A 19,460-nucleotide genomic window follows, 5' to 3' on the forward strand; every position below is an offset into this window, starting at 1 on the left:
AATGTGATGATGCCAAGTGGAAAAAGTTGTGTCGGGGGTGTGGGAAACAGGGGTGCGGGGGGCTTTGTGTCCAGCGCAAAGTTCGGTGCCGCTGGCGTCGCCTGTGGTGAAGGTAGACGAAGTCTGGTAGGACAGAGTCCCGCTGAACTCATGACGTTAGCCGTCGTTCCTCACCTCTCCCCCTCACTCAGTGTGGGTAGCCCTAACCCGCGCCGCTCGCCTCTGCTGCGGAGGCATCTGTTTGGCTTCAGCGGACTGTGCGGTGGATTGAAGTCAGGTGTTGGTGTGGAGGGTTTGGCCTTTGTCGTTGGCTGTGGCAGGTCACCGGTGGGTTGGTGGCCTGTCCACCGAGTGTTTGTGGAGTAACTTGACTGGTAAATACCGCTGCCTCGCCTGCGCTGGCCGGGCTCCCTGTGTATGCTGGGTGATGAGGCGACTGGGACAGGTTAGCGAAGGTGATTGAATGGTTTGTAGTTGCACGGCTGGTGCTGGTGCTCACCTCCCTGTTAGAGACATCGGGGATCTGCAGTAATGACCCAGGTGTGAGCATTAAATCTTTGGGGTTTTGATGTGACCACATGAAGGACGTGCCTGTGCAGATCTGTCTGTGGAGGGCTTTAGGGTGGACTGGGAAACTAAACTCGTTGGTTCTAGTTACAATGTTGAACATGACTCCTTCTCCCACTTAGTCCCTGTGAACTGAGCAAGCTATAGGATGCATCCTATGGGAATGCAAAACGTGACTTTTTCCTGCTCCTGTGGGAGAACTTATGTAAAACAAACAAAAAAGCACTAGTTAAGATATGATGGACTGTAATAATCACCTAACCTGGAAAACCAGAAAAATTGTAAGTATTGTTACACCTGGAAGACTAAAGAGTAAAAGTACAAATGTCACTCAGGTGTGTGGCAAGAGATGCTTCCTTGACTTGCAAACTGAATCCCAGCTGTTTGGATTACTAGTCGAAGTTGGGTGTGCACATCTTCCCCATAATTTTCCTCCCATATGGAGTAACCCTTGTCCTACTACTGTCACTTCTAAGTGCTTTAATTTTTTTAATGCAATATTTAATTATCCTCTAAGCTGGTGGCTCCTAGGCTGCGGTTTGTGGACCATTAATTGTATTAAAAGCAGACTGGTCACATGAGGTTTTGTTTTCAGATTTTTCTAGTGCTTAAACAGGTCTCCAGGTATCTCTTTCACTTTTTAAGAAAAGGGAGAGTAGAAAAAAGAAAAGGGAGAGTAGGAAAAAAATACTACGAGAACTTCTAAGAATAACAAGACCATGCCTAGGATGAGATGAAATGAAAGGGTGTTTTTTTTCTCTTCTGTAATATTTTCTCTGTAATCTCAGGAGATTTGTTGCAAATAACCTCTTGTTTTTTGCTGTTTCAAATTCTTTGGAACTGTCCTTGGTGGAAATGGGAAGGCATTACGTGCATATCAGCTCGTGATTGTCAACAGACTCCAGAGGGTTTCCTGGTGTTGACTCTGTAAGACCAATAAGGTGTTTAATGTTAAAAATTACTAAAATCAGAAGCTATTTCACAACAGTTTTGATAGAAGTCAGAAAAAGGTGATAATTAACACTGTGTCAGCACAGATTTCCAGTTTCCTTCTGCTGAGGGGAACAGGGCACTTCTGTCCTCTTCTCTGCTGTCCCTCTTGTCCCTGGCCAAGCAGGATGCAACAGCAAGTGCCTTTGTGCTCTTTGGTGTCTGGCTGTGCTTAGCTCCTGGGTTTCCGTGCCTTCAGCTGCCCAGTGCTGTCCAGAAAGGTGCCATCCCTGTTACAGAGTGCCTGGGAGAGCAGCGCTGGCAGTGGAGATGGGAGAAGTTTGCTAGCTACTTCTATCCAACAGCTACTGCAGGTTTATGCTCTGCTAACTTTGAGTTTTGCAGTATTTTGTGCTTTAAATCAAAACGAGGGCGCTTAATGCAAGTTTTCTCTATTTAATTATAGCAGCCATATCAGTATGCATAATGGGCTGCTAATATATTACTCCGGTGGACGGTAGTATTGCTAGCACACAAAAGGTGCTGACTCAGATCTGTCCACTGTCCTTGATTTGGCATCCTTGTCTTTCTTCAGTTTAGTGTTTTATGTCACTAAGGGCTTTGATTTAAGGTACAGCACCATCATAAAAGAGGTGACAGTAACAGCTGAGCTCTCTGTTAAAATACTGTATATTATTTATTTCAAACTGTTTGGGTATATAGGCTTTTTCCTGGAATTTTATTACCTTTTATTGGAGGCCATTTCAGGTTTTTATTACTTTTCTCTCTGATTTTGTTTATGTGTCAGAGACTTGAAAATAACGGAATTGCTTAGTTGTCATCTCCAGTGAGGTTTTTAGAAGATGTTGCTGAGTTTATGACTCTGTTCTTCCTCCTGTTCTGGGGCAGACTAGTCAGTAGGGCTCTGGACTGGGACTGATTTTTCTGTTTCTCCCCCTACTTTCTGTGTGGCTTTGGGCAAATCACTTGTCTGTGCCTTGAGTCTGTAGTGGTGAAGTGAAGATAGCGCTTGCCTGTCGTGTTGAGGATGCAAAAAGCTGAGAGGATTCAGAAGCTGTAGTAATGGAGACCAGTGTAGTGGCCATCATTCAGAGAGGGGAGGGAATTCAGAACTTGCTGGAAATGATTGGACTGAAAAAAACCTGCCCTGCCAGGAGGATGTGCCAGTGCCTAAGGAAATGCTGAGAGGTGCAGGCAAGCTGGAAATCCAGTGCCGTTGGCAAAATGGGGCTTACGCTGTCTCTGAGTGTAGGCTCAAGAATATAATCCCATTTTTGCATGACATCTTTCAAATACTGTAGAACATGATGCCACAAATCTGCCCTGAACACGAGAGTTTCTGCCTGCAGCTTCCTGTTGCACGGAGTGGTGTGATGGCACTGACTCGGTGTTACCAGTGTCATGCTCTCTGTCTCTCGGGGACATACAGCCCCTTGGTCATCAGGGCTAGGACCCCTTGCCTCCTGTGGTTGATGTTTGCTTGTTTTTCCTTACAACCCACTTTCAGTCAGTTGAGTACAGGGCTTTCCCACGGGTTGGAGCAGGTTAATGGGGCAGAGCTTTGGGCAGGAACAGGCAGGAATTCCTGTCTTGCCAAAGAAATTTGGATTGCTTGGCCTGTGCACTGTTAGAGCTTAGTCCCGCTGTTCATGGAGGTGAGTTCTGTTCTTGTTACTACTCCATAGGGAGGCTGCAAATCTGATTCACCTTACAAGATTTACAATCAGGTAAGAATATTTGGCTGGAACTTCCTGCTGTATAAATGTATTAGTTTGAAAAATTAGCAAAGAGCCATTTTAGCACCACCACCATCGGGGGCAGGGGGTAGATCAGTTGTGGAGTAATGTGTGAGGAGAATCTCAAGGTTTTTCAGAGTCTGGACCAGCAGCCGAAGTCGTAGGGGGATGGTATGCAGTGCTAACAGGTCTCTGAGCATCTGTCTGTCCAAGCACTCTTTGAATCTTGTGACCTTCAGCTCTCAGGTGAAGGCTTCATCCAAGGTTTCTAAATTTCCATTTTGGCCACAAATGGAGACGTCTGCAGACACTTCCCATTTGGAGCTGCCTGGGGCATCTTTGTGCGATTCATGAGTATAATGTCTGCAGGCGACTCTGCATGCAGAAGCAACACTAGGAAAGTATTTAATGCATTCTGACTGTCTTCTTTTTTAATGCAGCTGATGAACTGTAAATGAGGAGAGCTAAGCATCAAGTGACCAGTCAGTCCCCTGGAGACCACCAGTAATTATTTTGTGGACACAGAATGAGAAACTCTGACCTGAAATACTAATATGGGCTCTTGTCTTTCTGCTGGTTATAGAGAAAAACAGCTTTTGAGGCCCTCCAGGGAAGTAGCAGGAGGGCAGAATCCTTCACAAAATTCCTCCCCCAGTATTTGCCATGAATGTGCACTGGCATATTTAGCTAAAACTCCCCTTCCTCAGCTCTCAGGCTTGGGTCCCCTCTAATGTTAGATTCCTGGTTGGTTTCTGATGCATTATGGAGTCTTGCAGCAAAAAGAGGGAAGCCAAAACCTTTATTTTCTTCTTTCCAACAAACCCATTGCAAGCCTTTTTAATATATCTTAAAATAGCAAACAGGGCACAAGTACATTTTTTTCCCCTCTTAATGGATGAAATTTAACTACTGTTCCTTGATTTGTGTTACTATTGATGTTACTAACAGTCTTTCCTGATGCTGGAACAGCCTTTGAATGCCAAATCTAAAGAGAGGAGACTGCTGTTGTGTTTTGATGATGGTAGTGGAAAATTAATATTAAAACAGATGAGATTTTTTATCCAACTTGGCCAGTTTTTGCAGGTTAGATGTTGAACTAAAGAATTGCCAAGCAGGCATTTTCCGTACAGATAATGAATTTGCATTTTATTTCCATGTTTGTTTTGTTTTTTAAAACAAGTGGTCCAGTCTACCTCTGAGCACAGGAGAAAACATTTATAGTACAACATGAATCGTGACTGATTTATAGGACTTAACTGTTGCTAGCCCTTTCTCCTATTTCTCCATGAAATGTGATATGTTGTTTTAAAGGCCAGCCAAGATGTTCTAATTTGAATGAATTGCTCACTGGGAGACAGTCAGATGTACAGAAAACTAATTTCAGTTACGGTCACTCATATCCTCTAACACTTTAAATGAAAACACAGTGTGACTAATAAATATCTCTCAGCATGGGCATGCTCTCTTTAAAGCCTGATTAATGATTCCATCCTCAGCATAAAATCCCCACCCTGTTAAGGTGAAGAATTGTTAGTTGATTTAAGCACTTCACCTGCTTGAACACTTGAGCATATTTCATAAAACATTTGAATGCAGTTTAGTTTTGCTTGGCTAACAAAATGTTCAACCAGCAGCCTTTGACCACCTGCAGAACATATCTGTGTTCCCTCCGTGGGGTCTGCTTAAATACCCCATCCGTGCTGGGCTTCCTATGCACTGGGCTCTGCCCTGTGTTTCGGGGACTTGCTGTGATAAATGCTTCCCAGGGGCTGTTGCATTTGGAGCTGCGGTTCTGCTCTGGACTCTGGCTCCTACAGTCTTTCATCATCCCTGTGGGATATATAGCACTTTCATTAAAAAAGTAAAAAAAAAGAAAATCCATGTTTTGTGTAAATTCATTCCCTATCACAATGATATTTTCATTTCAGTTAGATTCATTTTACCAGTGACGCCGGTGTGCAAAGGGCTTTATTTTCTACGAGAAAGGGGCACTGATTACAGCCAGATCTGGTAGGTCCTGACCCATATTCCCTGGCTCTTCCAGGCAGGGACAGGCACATTCACTTATACGTTCTCCTGAGCCGACTTCAACAAAATACCTATGTTACCTAAATCTCAACCTGCTAATTGCTCCGTTCTTGAGGCAATTGTCAGTGCTGGCCTCATCACAGGAATGTGGTTGTGCCTTTGGAGCCCTGGGCAGGCGTAGCCTCTGTCAGTCCTCTTGTGTTCCCCTTTGTGGAGATACGGCTGCTAGACTTCCCTGCAGTGAGAGGAAGGGCTTTGTGTTTGTCCCATCAGTACACCACCCTATGGAAAACTGCCTGAATCCCACTGGCACCAAGTCCATTTTACACTGGCTATAAGACTTTTTTTTTTTTCCCCCTCCATATATCCATCCACCAATTCTGGCTTGTTCCTTTGCTTCCTTGTGTTGTTTCTTATTTCTCACCCCACATTTTAATTTCTGACTTGCTTCTGACAGACTGGTTCATCTCTGGCATTTCTGCTCAGGCCTTGACTTGTCTCTCACGAAGTGCTTCCTATGCAGCCAGATGCCTTGGAGCAAATTCAGAAGCTGCTTGGCATTCTTTTGCTCTGAGTTTGTCCCCTTGCCTTCCAGAGGACCTCAAAAATAATTAAGCAAAGTCTGTTTACTTGAGCTTTGTGCGTAAGCAGGTGAATTTCAGCCTTAGTGAATAATCATCTCTGTGGAAACCCTAATCATCAGAATTTTTCTTGATACTGGTGGAGGATGAGACATTTGGCTGGGTACTAAACATAACATTAAGTGAGAAATCACTTGCTGGTTATCCCTGTTGGGCAATGCATGCAAAAAAAATGAGCTGCATAACAAAATTGCTTCTCTTGCATCACGCAAAGAAAACACAGGGATGCAGAGGTGTTAATAACTGTGAGAGCGCTAAAATGAGGGGAAGATGGGGTTGAGTTGTGTCAGTTCTTTCCCTCAAAAACCTTTCCTCTGGCACAAGAATAAAATTACCTTGAAACCATCAGAACACAGTATTTCCTTATGTGAGTCCCCTTCCCTTTGCTTTGTTCTAACAGAAGGAAATTTCTTTTCTTTAGGTGAAATTTGGAACCTGTAACACTCCCAAGCCAAGCTTCTTTGATTTTGAGGGAAAGCAGAAATGGTAAGAGGAAATCCTTGTAATTTTTAGCAATTTCTGGCTCTACTTCTTGTTTCATCTTGTCTCATCTGCTGACAGATTATGGACCGAGAGGATGTCAACTCTGAGAGTCTGCCACTGAACTGGCTTTAAAATCCTTTGTTTAATAGGGAAATGTTTGCTGCTATGCCTGATGCAGGCATGAAATACCAGACTCCTGTATTTACCTTGTTCATCCAGAATTAGCCTGCATACAACAAAAATTTTGTGAAAATAGCAACGGCTTTACAAACAGCTTTACTTTGTGAACACAAAGTGATGTTCCAGCCCGGATCAGGACCCCCTGAAAGATCCTTTCACAGCGGAGTGCTGTGCTGACAGTGGCCATTCATGGCTTCAGAGAAAAGTTGACCATTTCAAACTGAATGCAAGATGGCTTTGCACACCCTGAAAGTGCTTAGATGAATCCATTCACTGTGTTCCACCGATGACACTACAAAAACACATTGTGCTGTCTCCGAGTGGCTCGCTGATGTTTTGCTCTCTCTCCTAGGGAGGCTTGGAAAGCCCTGGGAGACACCAGCCCTCATCAAGCTATGCAGGAGTATGTTGCTACAGTGAAAAAACTGGACCCCAGTTGGAATCCACAGGTAGGAAACATGAAAATATTGTTCAGCAAACAAACCAGCATTTGTGTCTTTGTAAAGCTAACAATGGTTCAGCTTCACACAGATTTTAATTGTAGCATGGCAAACTTCATTTTTGAGCAGATTACGGCATAAATTCACTTTTAAAACTATCCTTTTGTTATGACTGAAACATGAAGAACCATCTCTTTCATTCATAATTATCTTCATTACAGTGAGCGCATGCACAGGGTTGGTTTGGCTATAGTGATCTAATTTATTTTGCTTTTATTGGTTCATGCTGTATTTAGCATGTAAAGATACTTTTTGTCCTTTTCTCATCTTTTTCTTTTCAACTACTATTTAAATGTTGATCAATACAAAGTAATCTCCATGAAAGTGACATGAACTGAATGATCAATTCTAAAAATGTTTCCTTTTTGTTTCGATGAAGCAAATTACCAAATCTGATTATGATTAGGTACTCCAACATAACAAGTGTATTTGTAAGTCCTGTATGTGTGGGTTATAGGGAGACTGTACTGTCATTCTAATTAATCTGTCTTTCATCTACCAGGTGTATTACTTGATTGAATATTTAAGGATATATCCCTGTTTATAGACTGATTTTTATACATTTTTAAAAGAGGATTGCTCTTTAGAAAAAGTATTGCCTTTGATTGGAGATAGAGTGGAGATATTTCACTAATAGCAAAATGCTGAAGGCATGGTAATTTCTTTTCATGGTAGGAAATTGATTCTTTTTTGGTCCTGCGCTTTGGAAGCAAAATCTTGTGTGAGTACAAGCCTATGAATCAAGAATTTGATTCTCAGTTGTCTTCTGATGCTGTTCTGGAGACTTAAGAGTAATAATTTTTTCTTCACTAGTTCATGTTTCATGGCGTTGATCCTGTTTTTGCAGCAAAGAAATATTGTCATTTAGAGGAAACACTTTTTAATGCTCTTGGGGAAAATAGTTTTATATGCTGTGCAGTGCAGTTAGCAAAAAGCTAGCTGTGTAAATTCTTGTCTAATCTAAAATTCTCATACAGAAATAAAATAATTTAAAAAGAATCCATGTATGATCCTGAATGAAGAAAGTGTCTAGCAGTGTAAAGTGAAACATATGAATAGTCATTAAACAATGCGGGGGATGGACGGACACCAAAACACCCAACACTTTCCTGAATTTTTATGGGTAGAGCTTCTGTTCATGAAAAGTCTTCTCATCCATGGTTACAAGCTTAGCTTTGGGTACTGCCTTCACTTTCTTGCCTCAGAGAAATACTTAGTCACAGGTGTGACCTTCAGGTTACAAAGCTGCCAGCTAGGAAAGTGGAATAATCTGTTAGGTTTTTTAAAAAAATATTTTTAAGAAGCCATATAGCAAAGAAAGAATGGTTTGCAGCTCTGCTCCTCCCCTATTCCCCTAAGGTAAGGAATGAATGTGTGTGAGCATGTTTCTTCCCATTGCTGTCCTTGCATAAGCCTGTCCCCAGGACTCAGCAGAAGCTAGACTGTGCTGGGTAATGCTGTTGCACCAGCGTGTTTGCTCATTCATGCATTGCTCCGTCCTCCCTTTTTGAATAGTTGATGCAAGAAGTGTGGGCTTGCAGGAGGAGAGCAATGCTGGAGCTTGAACAGAATTTTCTGTGAAGATGGCAGGGCTGAGTTGTCAGAGTGGTTTAAAGAAATGTGATTTTCTTTCTTCAGATGCTTTTGTTTCAGTGTTTAAATAGCTGTGCTTCTCTCACTCATGTAACTATGCATGTATTTCTTGACTTTTTGAAGCCAATCATTTTTTTCCTGTGTGTGGTCCCAGTGCACGGAGCTATAATGCTGAGGAAAATCTGTAGGGCGTTATCTGGCTTACTGTCCCCACACCGCTGCACAGGTGCCACACTTCTTGTCCTGACTCTTTCCTTTCCTGTGCCTTGCCTATGACTGAGCTAGAAACCTGTTAAGAAATCTGAGCGCTTTACATTGAAGGAATATGCTCAGGTGCAGAAAGGCCTAGCAGAGGAAGTTACGTTAGCAGAGAATGTAACTTAAAAGTTAGCATTAAAGTACAGGTGATGTTGCTTTCTTTAAAAGAAGTCACCTGTCCTTCCTACTGCATCTTCCTTTTAATTCCACTATCAGGAGTCCTTTCACTCTGATCTATCTCATGCTGCTCTGTACTCTTTTCCCCCCTCCCCCCAAATCCACCTTCTGGAGCCACGAGAGGGAGCTCTGTTCTTTAAAATGATGGAGATAAAATAGTTACTTTAGTCTTCAAATTTCAAATTGGATTTATAAAAAAAAAAAAATCTGTGGGTACATTACAAGGTGCTTCATCACTGTCATTGTATCTCCTTTACATGCTTATTTGCTGGGTTCCTTTGAATTTTTCTTACGTTCAGTAGATCATGAATGAAATACTCCTAATATTTGGTTAAAAGCAGTATAAAGTGCTTGGTACAAATTTGAAAAGTTCGGCTTTCAGATCATTATGAATCATGAATAGTAATTACAGTACAAGGGTGTTGAATTTCACATTGTGCAACTTCATGAATTTTGCTGTTGTAAAGCTTTCTCAATATTACCTACATATTTTCTCTTCAACAGTTCATCTCATCCCTTAAAGTTGTTCTTGTGTGTTATCTTAAATCCTCCTCAGTCTCCTGTTTCATATATTTGCAAAGGGTTTTAAGGTCTTGATCCTTTAGTACGAAATATGAAAAATTTAAAACTTGGAAACGCCTTATCTTTTTCATATGTTCATTTTTTCCCAGCAGGTTTGCTGCTGTTCTGCGGCTTTCATGCTGTCAGTATTTTTCTTTATAAATAGAATGGAACTAAATGCAGTATTTCTTATGCAGTCCAAGTAGATCCACTTCTTCATTCCTTCTTGATTCTCTTCTTCTTGAGACCCCACCTGGAGTACTGTGTCCAGCTCTGGAGCCCCCAGCATAAGAAGGACACGGACCTGTTGGAGCAGGTCCAGAAGAGGGCCATGAAAATGATCAGGGGGATGGAACACCTCTCCTACGAAGAAAGGCTGAGAGAGTTGGGGTGGTTCAGTCTGGAGAAGAGAAGGCTTCGGGGAGACCTTATTGCAGCCTATCAGTACTTCAAGGGGGCTTATAAAAAAGATGGCGGCAAACTTTTTAGCAGGGCCTGTTGTGACAGGACAAGGGGGAATGGCTTTAAACTAAAGGGGGGTAGATTTAGACTAGATATAAGGAAGACATTTTTTTACACTGAGGGTGGTGAAACACTGGAAGAGGTTGCCCAGAGAGGTGGTGGATGCCCCATCCCTGGCAACATTCCAGGTCAGGTTGGACGGGGCTCTGAGCAACCTGATCTAGTTGAAGATGTCCCTGCCCACGGCAGGGCAGTTGGACTAGATGACCTTTAGAGGTCCCTTCCAACCCAAACTATTCTATGATTCTTCATTGTCGTGGTTTAACCCTAGCCAGCAACCAAGCACCACCCAGAAAAAAAGAGATAAAGACAGTTTAACAGGTAAAGCAAAAGCCATGCACGCAAGCAAAGCAAAACAAGGAATTCATTCACTGCTTCCCATGGGCAGGCAGGTGTTCAGCCGTCTCCAGGAAAGCAGGGCTCCATCACGTGTAACGGTTACTTGGGAAGACAGACACCATCGCTCCGAATGTCCTCCCCTTCCTTCTTCCCCCAGCTTTATATGCTGAGCATGATGTCATATGGTATGGAATATCCCTTTGGTCAGTTGGGGTCAGCTGTCCTAGCCGTGTCCCCTCCCAAATTCTTGTGCACTCCCAGCCTACTCACTGGTGGGGTGGGGTGAGATGCAGAAAAGGCCTCAACTCTGTGTAAGCGCTGCTCAGCAATAACTAAAACATCCCAGTGTTATCAACACTGTTTCCAGCACAAACCCAAAACATAGCCCCATGCTAACTACTATGAAAAAAATTAACTCTATCCCAGCCAAAACCAGCACATTCATTGATTCATTCTTACAGAAGCTGCAAGGTCAATATGAATTAATACATTTTCAGCATCAGACTATAACTGCTATCATTTAGTAATCTTTGCTTGTTTTGGATGGGGAAAAACCCAAGTAAAAGCATTCTGATGCAGTAGGAACATCCTGAATTTCTGTTCAGAAGCAATGAGAATGCCAGTAGCAGCCAAAATCTGCTGCTTCCTACTCCTGCATGGAGTACCTACACTTTATTAGGAGACAACTGAACATGGAGAGGCAGTGGCACAGCTGTTCTCTGCTCGGTGAAGCTGGTATAGAATCATAGAATAGCTTGGGCTGGAAGGGACCTCTAAAGGTCATCTAGTCCAACCCCCCTGCCATGGGCAGGGACATCTTCAACTAGTATGCCACTTCTGACAGTAGAGGCACATCTGTTGGCTCATCTCCATGGCTATTTCCACTGGGTTTTAGTGCTTCGTGACCCTTGCTGCTAGCAGATTGTCTGGTAGTCATGCCTATCTTTTCTTTCAGAGCTTTGTCTAAAACCTAGAAAGAAATGATCATGCTGCATTTATTTTCAGCAATTTTGTTTGCTAGGAAATCTTTAAAATAGCAGATAACCTAGAGGATATTGAGGTGAGATCCATTGTCTTTTACGTTCATGAAGCTGCAGGAAGCTCCTTGCTGTATTTATCTTGAACCCGGAAGTCTAGAACCAACAATCACAATTGCCTTTCTGGATGCTTTGCAGTTACGTCTTTCTATGTTGGCATGGGTCTTACTGTGTTTTGTGTTGTAGGTTGTTTTGTTCCTTTTCCCAAGAACAGCTGCTGGTAGGAGGTCAGGACTGTACTCTTCCACGCTTGTCTCCATTCTCTTCTTGATGCAGTCTTCCTTCGTCATCTTCTATCTTTTAGCACATCTTTTGTTTCTTGTTCTTTCTTGTGAGTCATTCCTTTCAGTCTGAAGTTCCAGGCAGTGGAAAGGTAATTGCTTGGACCAGCTCAGCTCCATTTGCATATTTCAGAGACATCACCTGTCCTTCAAGTCTATTCACTCTTCCTCCAGAAGAGAGAATAATTTATGAAGCAATTCTCTTGTGTTCTCTATTCTTAAACAGAAATGTTTCATGCCGTCAACACATCCCACTGCTTTGGGTCCTTTAGAGAGGTTTGTCTCCCGGCTGCTTCACTTCTCCTACGTTCACCTGTTGTCTTCCTGCTTTTCTGGCAGCAAACGACATGTTGCTTTCGGTGGCTTTTGCTGATGTGTGTGTGAGTTTGGCAATGATATTCATCTGCTCTCCCTGCCAGCCACCTGCAACTTACTGCCTACGTGCGCTCATCCCTCTGACCCCTCGCTCCCACTGTGGCGCTGCAGTACCCGCTGTTGTGGTGCTATCCGGCCGTCTCAGCAGTGGGTTTGGTGATTTAGGGAAGTTCACCTTCACAAGCTGGTTGTCTTGCATCTTTATGCAATAACTTTGTTCTCGTGTACATCACTGTCTCTACTGTATAATTGGGCGCTTCTAGTACTTGCAGTTTTTGAGGCAGTCTTAGTGGCTGTATTTCCATTCCCCACACTCTAAAATTCTAATCTCTGTCATGTATTTGATATCACAAATCCCCATTGGCTTTAAGCATCCAGATTTTTCAAACCTGAGATTGACATGAGAGTTTGTGTCCACAGGCACTGACCATCTGGAGGCGGGAGTGGGACAGCACCTCTTTTGCTCAGCAGCATTGTACGCATCTCTTCAATTGAGCTCATGTCGCAAAGGACGTGGGTGGAGGTGTGTACACGACACTGCAGTGAGGCGGTTAGGAGCTGTTATTGATTGTTTCTTGTAACAAGACGGTTATATGGCACAGCTTAAACAATAAAAATAAATAATAAAGAAAGCATCCAGATTTGCTCATCAGTTTTATCCTTCCATTTGCTGATTGCAGTTTTGGCATCTCTTGATTCTAAATACTTCCTTTTCCTATTTCTTATATTGCACATTTACCAGTTCCAATCTCAACAGCTTGTCATGTTACTAACTTCAGTGGCATCCTTCCCCAAACACTTAGAAGCCTTCGTTCTCTTTGCTTTGTCTGCTGAAACTTGCAGGAGGACTTAATGATTTTCTATTTCTATATTAAAAAAAAAAAATTGGCATTTTAACTTGTTTGACTTGACTTCACCAATAACGCACTTAGTAAGATTTCTGGTGTGTAATGAGGAAAGTTGTGTATTAGGAATCTAAAGAGCAGAGACATGTCTCTAAGGCAAAGCAGGAAGAGAGCTCGAGTTCAAAGACAGTACATGTTCACCAAACATCTTTTTAAGCTCTTAAAGGTTTGAAATTCCAGTGCTGATGTTTGCAGGGGAGAAGGCTGCCCGTGTTTTTTTCAGCTACTGTTCTGTGCCTTATTTGAGTAGAGGAGGATTTATTTCTCTGTACTCTTGACCAAGTAGTCAATAGGAGTAAAATAACTCTGTTGCTGTGTCGGTGTGGGAGCACCAAGTCGTGGCATTTGGAGCAGCTGGGAGAGGACTCCTGGGGAATAGACAGTCAGTCTCATGAAAAAGAAAACAAACTTCAGAGTGAATAAAATAGCAAATGCACTATTGCTGCAGGCTCAGAGCAGTCCAGTAAGCTGGAAAACGTGCAGGAATAAAGCAAATTGATTTGTCCAGTGGCCAGTGGGTGTTTTTGCAGGAGGTACTGCAGGGGGCAATATTTGATAAGGTGGGCGGCGAGTTACCCTATGCACAGGGCTGGGCTCCATCCCCCCTTCTTTCTATTGAAATAACCTTTCTCTATCACAATTTAAATGCAACAAGCAAGTTTAAACTAAAATGTGGAAAAGAGAATTTGCAATTCAAGGATACAATGAAAAGCAGAAGAAACAATTCCCAGATTTGCAGAGGAGCTGAGTTTGTATGTATGCTTTTTGTAGATTGTACCAGGTGTTACTGGAATATTTTAATGATTGATTTAAATTGATGAGCCTCTTGTATTTAAGTAGGATCTCCAAGGCAACTTAAAATTTCTGTAGTGACTCAAATACAAACTGTGTATCCAATGATGTTAAAACAGGCATTTGGAAATCTAAACCTGAATTTTTCTTAAATTTGGACTCATTGCTCAAATCTGGCCTGTTCGTGTCTGGAGCAAGAAGCTTTGCTCTTTTGCAGTTTACAGGTTTTATGTTTGGTCAACTTCTAAGAATTACATTAGTAAATGGTAAATCATACTGTAGTTTCAGGCTGAAACCTGTGGATTTCTTGATTAGTACTGCAGGCCGATAGAATTTCTTCAGGAAATTAAGAAATGCATTAGAAAAACTGTGGTTTGTAAACAAAATGAGTGCACCCATATTTTCCTGTTTCATCTATCAGTCAAACAGATGTCTCCCTTGATAATCTGTCCAAGCAGCCACCAGTTGTGGTTGGGAGAGAGCAGCAGAGCGGTGTGGGCAGGATTACAAGGTGGGTGGGAAGAGCAGGGAGGGAAAAGACCTGTTTGGGTCTCTGCCTGTCACAAGCAGCAGCATATTCACATACCTGCCATGCAGTTAGTTTGGGTAAATGTCTCAATTTATGACCTCAATATTTGCGAGGTCAAAAACTTTGAAAATAGTGACTTTATTTCTTTTGTAGTATAAAAGCAATTTAATTGCATCGTGTAAAGTGGGGACTAATCAAATTATGGCTGTGCTCCTTAAAGCTTGCCTTCCTGTGCCGTGCTAATGCAGCATGCTGGGGAGAGGACCCTCCTGCGTTCCTGCGAGCTATGCAGCAGTGCTGCCAGGGTCTTTGCTCTTCACTGCTCCCGTTTCTTTCTGGGTTTGTATAGATCCTTGTGTGTCAGTTCACCCTTTGTGAATTTCATGTTTGACTTTTTGTTTGTTTTTACCCAAATGTTAATAATTGTACTTAAGAATAAAAATTGTAACAAAATGCAGAAAACAAACTGCACTGTTTGCTATATATATTTTGAAAGCTTTTATTTCAATGGATGACCACATTGGAAGAAGCAAATCACTGAGATAATTCATAAACTCTAATCAGGCTCTTCCCCTTTAAAAACAAACAAAAAACTAGCAAGCCAGTATTTTTTTATTATTATTCTTTTAACAGAAAAGGAAGCACTAGAAATTAAGAACAAAACCAAACAACTGATCCACCCCAGGCTTCTGGCTTTGGGGCATGTAAGACTGCACTGTCCTCTGAGTTTAGGAAAACTGCAGAGTTGGGGTTTTTTTTGTGTACCGTGTTGGGGTATGTGCTAGTTTGGTATACATCCTGAGAGGGGCTAGATCTTAACACACAGAGGCATTCTTCTGCCCTGCTGCCTTTTGCCAGCTGTGAAAGGGAGAGTCTCGAGCATGCAAGCGGAGTTAGTGGTAGAGGCAGCCTTCCTGTGGGAGGGAGTAATCTGTGCTATGCATGGCTAATGAAAGCTCGCAGTTTGTATACACCTTACTCATACACGCAAAACTACAGGCAGAGTGACACACCTCATTTTATCCAAGTTGGAAAAATGGCAGTTTATTAGCTGTACAAGCTAGGCCTTGAGTATTTTGCTTTTGGAGCATGCTTTCAGAACCAATTTTTCTTACTAGCAAGGGGATGTTTTCTTGTTCCTGTTGTATAAGACAGTAAAACATCATACTACAAACATGAACTAAATTTCCCTGTTCTTCTGCAATAAAAGTGGATAGTGTTGCATCCTTTGCTTCTCTGTACCTTCTCATGAGGAAAATGTGCTGATGCTTTAAGTACTTGATATAGGTCCTACTCATAAACAAAGCTGCCCATAGGTTATTTGTTACCTTTCTGTCCCTGTCTTTGCACATGTAACTGTTTATCAATTTTATTCCACGCAAGGTAGCTCAACTCTGGCACACCAAGTAGGAGGTAGTGTGTTGCCTACCTGCTTTGTTGTATGGACTGTTATGCTCTGAGCAGCAAACCGAATTCAGTTTCCTATTTATACTTACTGTTTTTAAAAACAGCACAGGCTCACGGGCAGTGCAAGTTCTCAGTCAGTACTGCAAAGATAATGCTGCCATCCCTTGGTTGTTGCTTAAGTGAGGGAGTGGATTAATAAAATAGTATGTGTAACTTCTGTTCGTAACGATGACAGCGTAGGTGGGAGCTGGCGGTTGTTTGCCATGAACCCATGGCCTGAAGATGGAGTTGTCAGAGATGTCCTGAGGATGCTTTGTTCTAGCAAGTAACTCGCATGCCAGGCGTTGGGGTGCTGTGCAGGTGGGGCTGTCAGCCATGGTGGTCTGGGATTTTCGCCTGTGGACAAGCTTGATAAATTATAGGGCTTTTTCTCTTCTGCAGCTCCATTTTATTGTAGAGCACAAAACAAAATGCCAGATCCAGAGTGAGATTTTCATTTTTTTGGAATTGTGTTCTGGCAAGCTGTGCAGAAGTGAAAAAGTTAAAGTGAGCAAGTGTCTCATAGTGGAAATATAAACAGCTGGAATACGTGTCAGCCTCCCACCCCCTGGGAGTCTGTTGGATTGTTCTTTGATTTTACATCTCCGCAGAAATTTATGGTCTCAGCTCCTTTTATTTATGACATCGCAATCCTCGTTCAAGCGATTGATTGAAATACAACGGTGCCAAGATGCAAGCCTGTATTTTAGAAAGGTTGAAGTTTAGAACGCAAACCAGCAATGCAAACAGTTGTGTATTGAAAGCTGCACCTGGAATCCTGTACAGAGGTTGCCCATGTTTCTGTGTTCCTAAACTTGTTCAAAGTAAAGAACTATCATGACAAGGATTTATACTTCTTCTCTCTCCCTCCTTTTAAGCTGCCTGGTCTGGCTAAAAACATACTGTATGTTAAATATGCAATTTTACTAGCCCTGCAAGGGCTAACTTTTGCTTGTAACGATGTTAGCCCCTGTTTTTCCAGCTCAGATCCAGCAGTACTGATGCACTGTTTGTTAGTGTACTGTGGGCAGTAAATACATTCTCTCACAGCTACTTGAATGTTACAGTAGTTGTTTTCTGGAATTGCAAGCAAGAAATTGGGGGGCTCGTCATTTTTGGCTACCAATGTAGTGATTTGGGTTAAACATTTAAGCAAAGATGAAATATTTTTCCTTTTGAATATCTCAGTGAATTAATTTTCATCATCTTGCACTAATTCAAAAAAATATCTTGTACTATCTGGAATGTATTCAGAAAAAAGAAAAATTAGAGATGTAGCTCTGCCTTGCTGATGCTGGGTGTGCTGCTGCAACGTAGTGATGTGTGTGCCATCCCAGCATCATGATTCCTGGCTTACTGATGGATTAAAACACTGCATGCTAGCCAGATACACCAGAGGCAACTGGAAAAAAAAATCAAATAAATTAAAATATATATGTATCAAACTGCTGGCATTCAATGATGACAAGATGTAACGGAATGAGGCAAGGTACTTTACTGTGTAACTTTCTGTGCAGCAGGGACCTGGTTGCTTTTTTCTTTCCCCCTTAATAGATGTCCAGAAGTAACAGGTTTTGCTGTATGGCTGTAGTGCACAGGTAGCAGTCCCACAGCACCTGGTTATTCTGTGATCCTGCAGCTGTGGGATTGGAGGCATGGGACGCAGCTGAGCTCTGGGATCTTAAAACTTCACTTGAGCAAGTGCTCTCCTAGCTGAGAAATCATCTCACTATCAGAGGAGGACCACCAAGTCAGGTTTAAGTTGCTGCTGATCCTCTGCTGAAGGTTGTTGCTGCTATGGCTGAGTTGACAGAAAATGGATAGGTGCTGATGCTTCCAGAAGGAGCCCAAGATCTTGGCTTATATTGAGATGGCAAGGTTGAATTTGTTAAGATGTCAGACCAGAAGCTGAAGTGGCTGAGATGCAAACAGGTATTACCCTCTGCCATTTCTGCCTTGAGGTGGCAGTTTCTGGCAAGGCAAGGAAGGGTTTTAAATGCCATGTCCGGTTTTTATTTGTTACAGGTTTTAGCAGCAATGCTGTTTCTCCCCAGCAACAAAAATGTGGATAACAAAAGTATTGAAAAGCTTGTTTTCATGAAGCAGCTGTGTGAGGCTGGAAGCTGAAAGGAGCAGTGTTGTGGCATGAGAAGTGACTCTACCAGCAATCAAAACTTTCCTGTTAGGTTCATTTCTGTGCTGAAACTCCACTGGCTAAAACAAGTTGGAAAATTAAGCTTTCGGTAGCACCAGGCAACATTACAAAATTAGGGTCTGGGGAGGCTGCAGCATGGGCTGACAGAGGCAAGGTGTTGAACCAAGCAGGATGCTGTCACGGGCTGTAGGGGCAGGGGAGGTAAGCAGGCAGTGAGATGCAAGTTGGGAGCTTGGGGCAGAAGCAGAAAGTGGAGCAGGCTGAATGTCAGCCTGATGTAACAGGCGGTTTGGAAGGGGAGGAAAACCAAATAGGAAGCTGGAAGGGGAGATGGGGAGGACCAGGAGGGTAAGAAGTGCTTTCTTCTCTCAGTCATAGCTTCCTGCTGGCCAGGTCGCTTCCCAAGCAGTGGGGAGCCTCTCTGACATCCCTGGACCCCAATATTTTCCTGGGGTGCCCAGAAACCTAGAAGAGCCTGATTTAATGCACCCAAGTCCTGTTGCCCTGGATAGCAAAGTGAGGTGGTGAGTGAGGTTGGGAGGAGACGGGACGGTCTCCTCTGCTTGTGGCATGAGGTGGGCATTTGGGAGGTGGGCTTTGGCTTGCTCTGTGGCTCACTCAGGAGCTCATGTCAGCCTCTTGTCAAACTCTTGCTCCTGTTTTGGCTGGCAACCCACCAGGCTGTGCGAGCAGCTTGACTGTTTTAAATGGGGAAGGGTGCAACCTCTAATTAAAAAAATCTAATTTTTCAAAGTAATTGAAGCTGCTGCAGAACTTCTAACTTGCTGTGTCAGAGGCTGCTAAAAAAAATTTAGGAACTTGGGTGGAAATTACATGTTTCCCTAACTGTGGAGTATGTAATGCCTTGATTTTTAGGTGTGGAGTTGTAGATATTTACTTGATGGTATTCAGCCACAGGAAGGGTTCGTGTACCCTGCTGCTTCACGTGGCTATATAAAGGCTGGTTTAAAAAGAGAATGTGATAATTAAAAATAGCATATGCTTTTAGTTAGAAGAAAATAGCTGCAACTGTTTTGTGTATAACATAAGCTATAGAATAATTAAGCAGTTTCTTTAGTGAAAATACAGCTTTTCAGGTTAGAAAAAGGTTAAGTGGTTATGTTTAGTTTGCTCTTTACACAAAGTAACAAGGAGGTATTGAGTGTAATTACTGGAGATTAAGATTTTGTTTGGATGTTAGCTAACACATTGGTTAATGTCTTGTAAATGCTATTTGTCTTAGTGGAAAAAGAGTTATCCTTTAAAAGAGCATGTATTGTCTAGTACTTAGATACTTCGGCACTATTGTACCCAATTACTCCTATTGTAAGAAAAGATGGCACTCCTTAAATGTCTCTAGAGCATCCTGTAAGTATTTTGAGCTGAACTAACCAGCACAAAGGC

At 42.5% G+C, this 19,460-nt stretch overlaps 1 protein-coding gene across 1 annotated transcript in view; it reads left to right on the forward strand.

Annotated features, from left to right (window-relative positions):
* The first annotated feature begins 150 nt into the window (after positions 1-150).
* The window catches only part of ACBD6 (acyl-CoA binding domain containing 6), a 91,212-nt gene continuing 71,902 nt past the window's right edge, over positions 151-19,460 (forward strand). Inside the window, exons 1-4 of the mRNA XM_009320730.1 lie at positions 151-327; positions 3,204-3,245; positions 6,345-6,409; positions 6,939-7,035. Of these exons, the coding sequence (XP_009319005.1) occupies positions 151-327; positions 3,204-3,245; positions 6,345-6,409; positions 6,939-7,035 (381 nt within the window). The remainder of the gene's footprint in view (positions 328-3,203; positions 3,246-6,344; positions 6,410-6,938; positions 7,036-19,460) is intronic.

The sequence above is a fragment of the Pygoscelis adeliae genome, unplaced genomic scaffold (genome assembly GCF_000699105.1).
Source record: "Pygoscelis adeliae isolate BGI_AS28 unplaced genomic scaffold, ASM69910v1 Scaffold402, whole genome shotgun sequence".
In the NCBI taxonomy this organism is placed as follows: Eukaryota; Metazoa; Chordata; class Aves; order Sphenisciformes; family Spheniscidae; genus Pygoscelis; species Pygoscelis adeliae.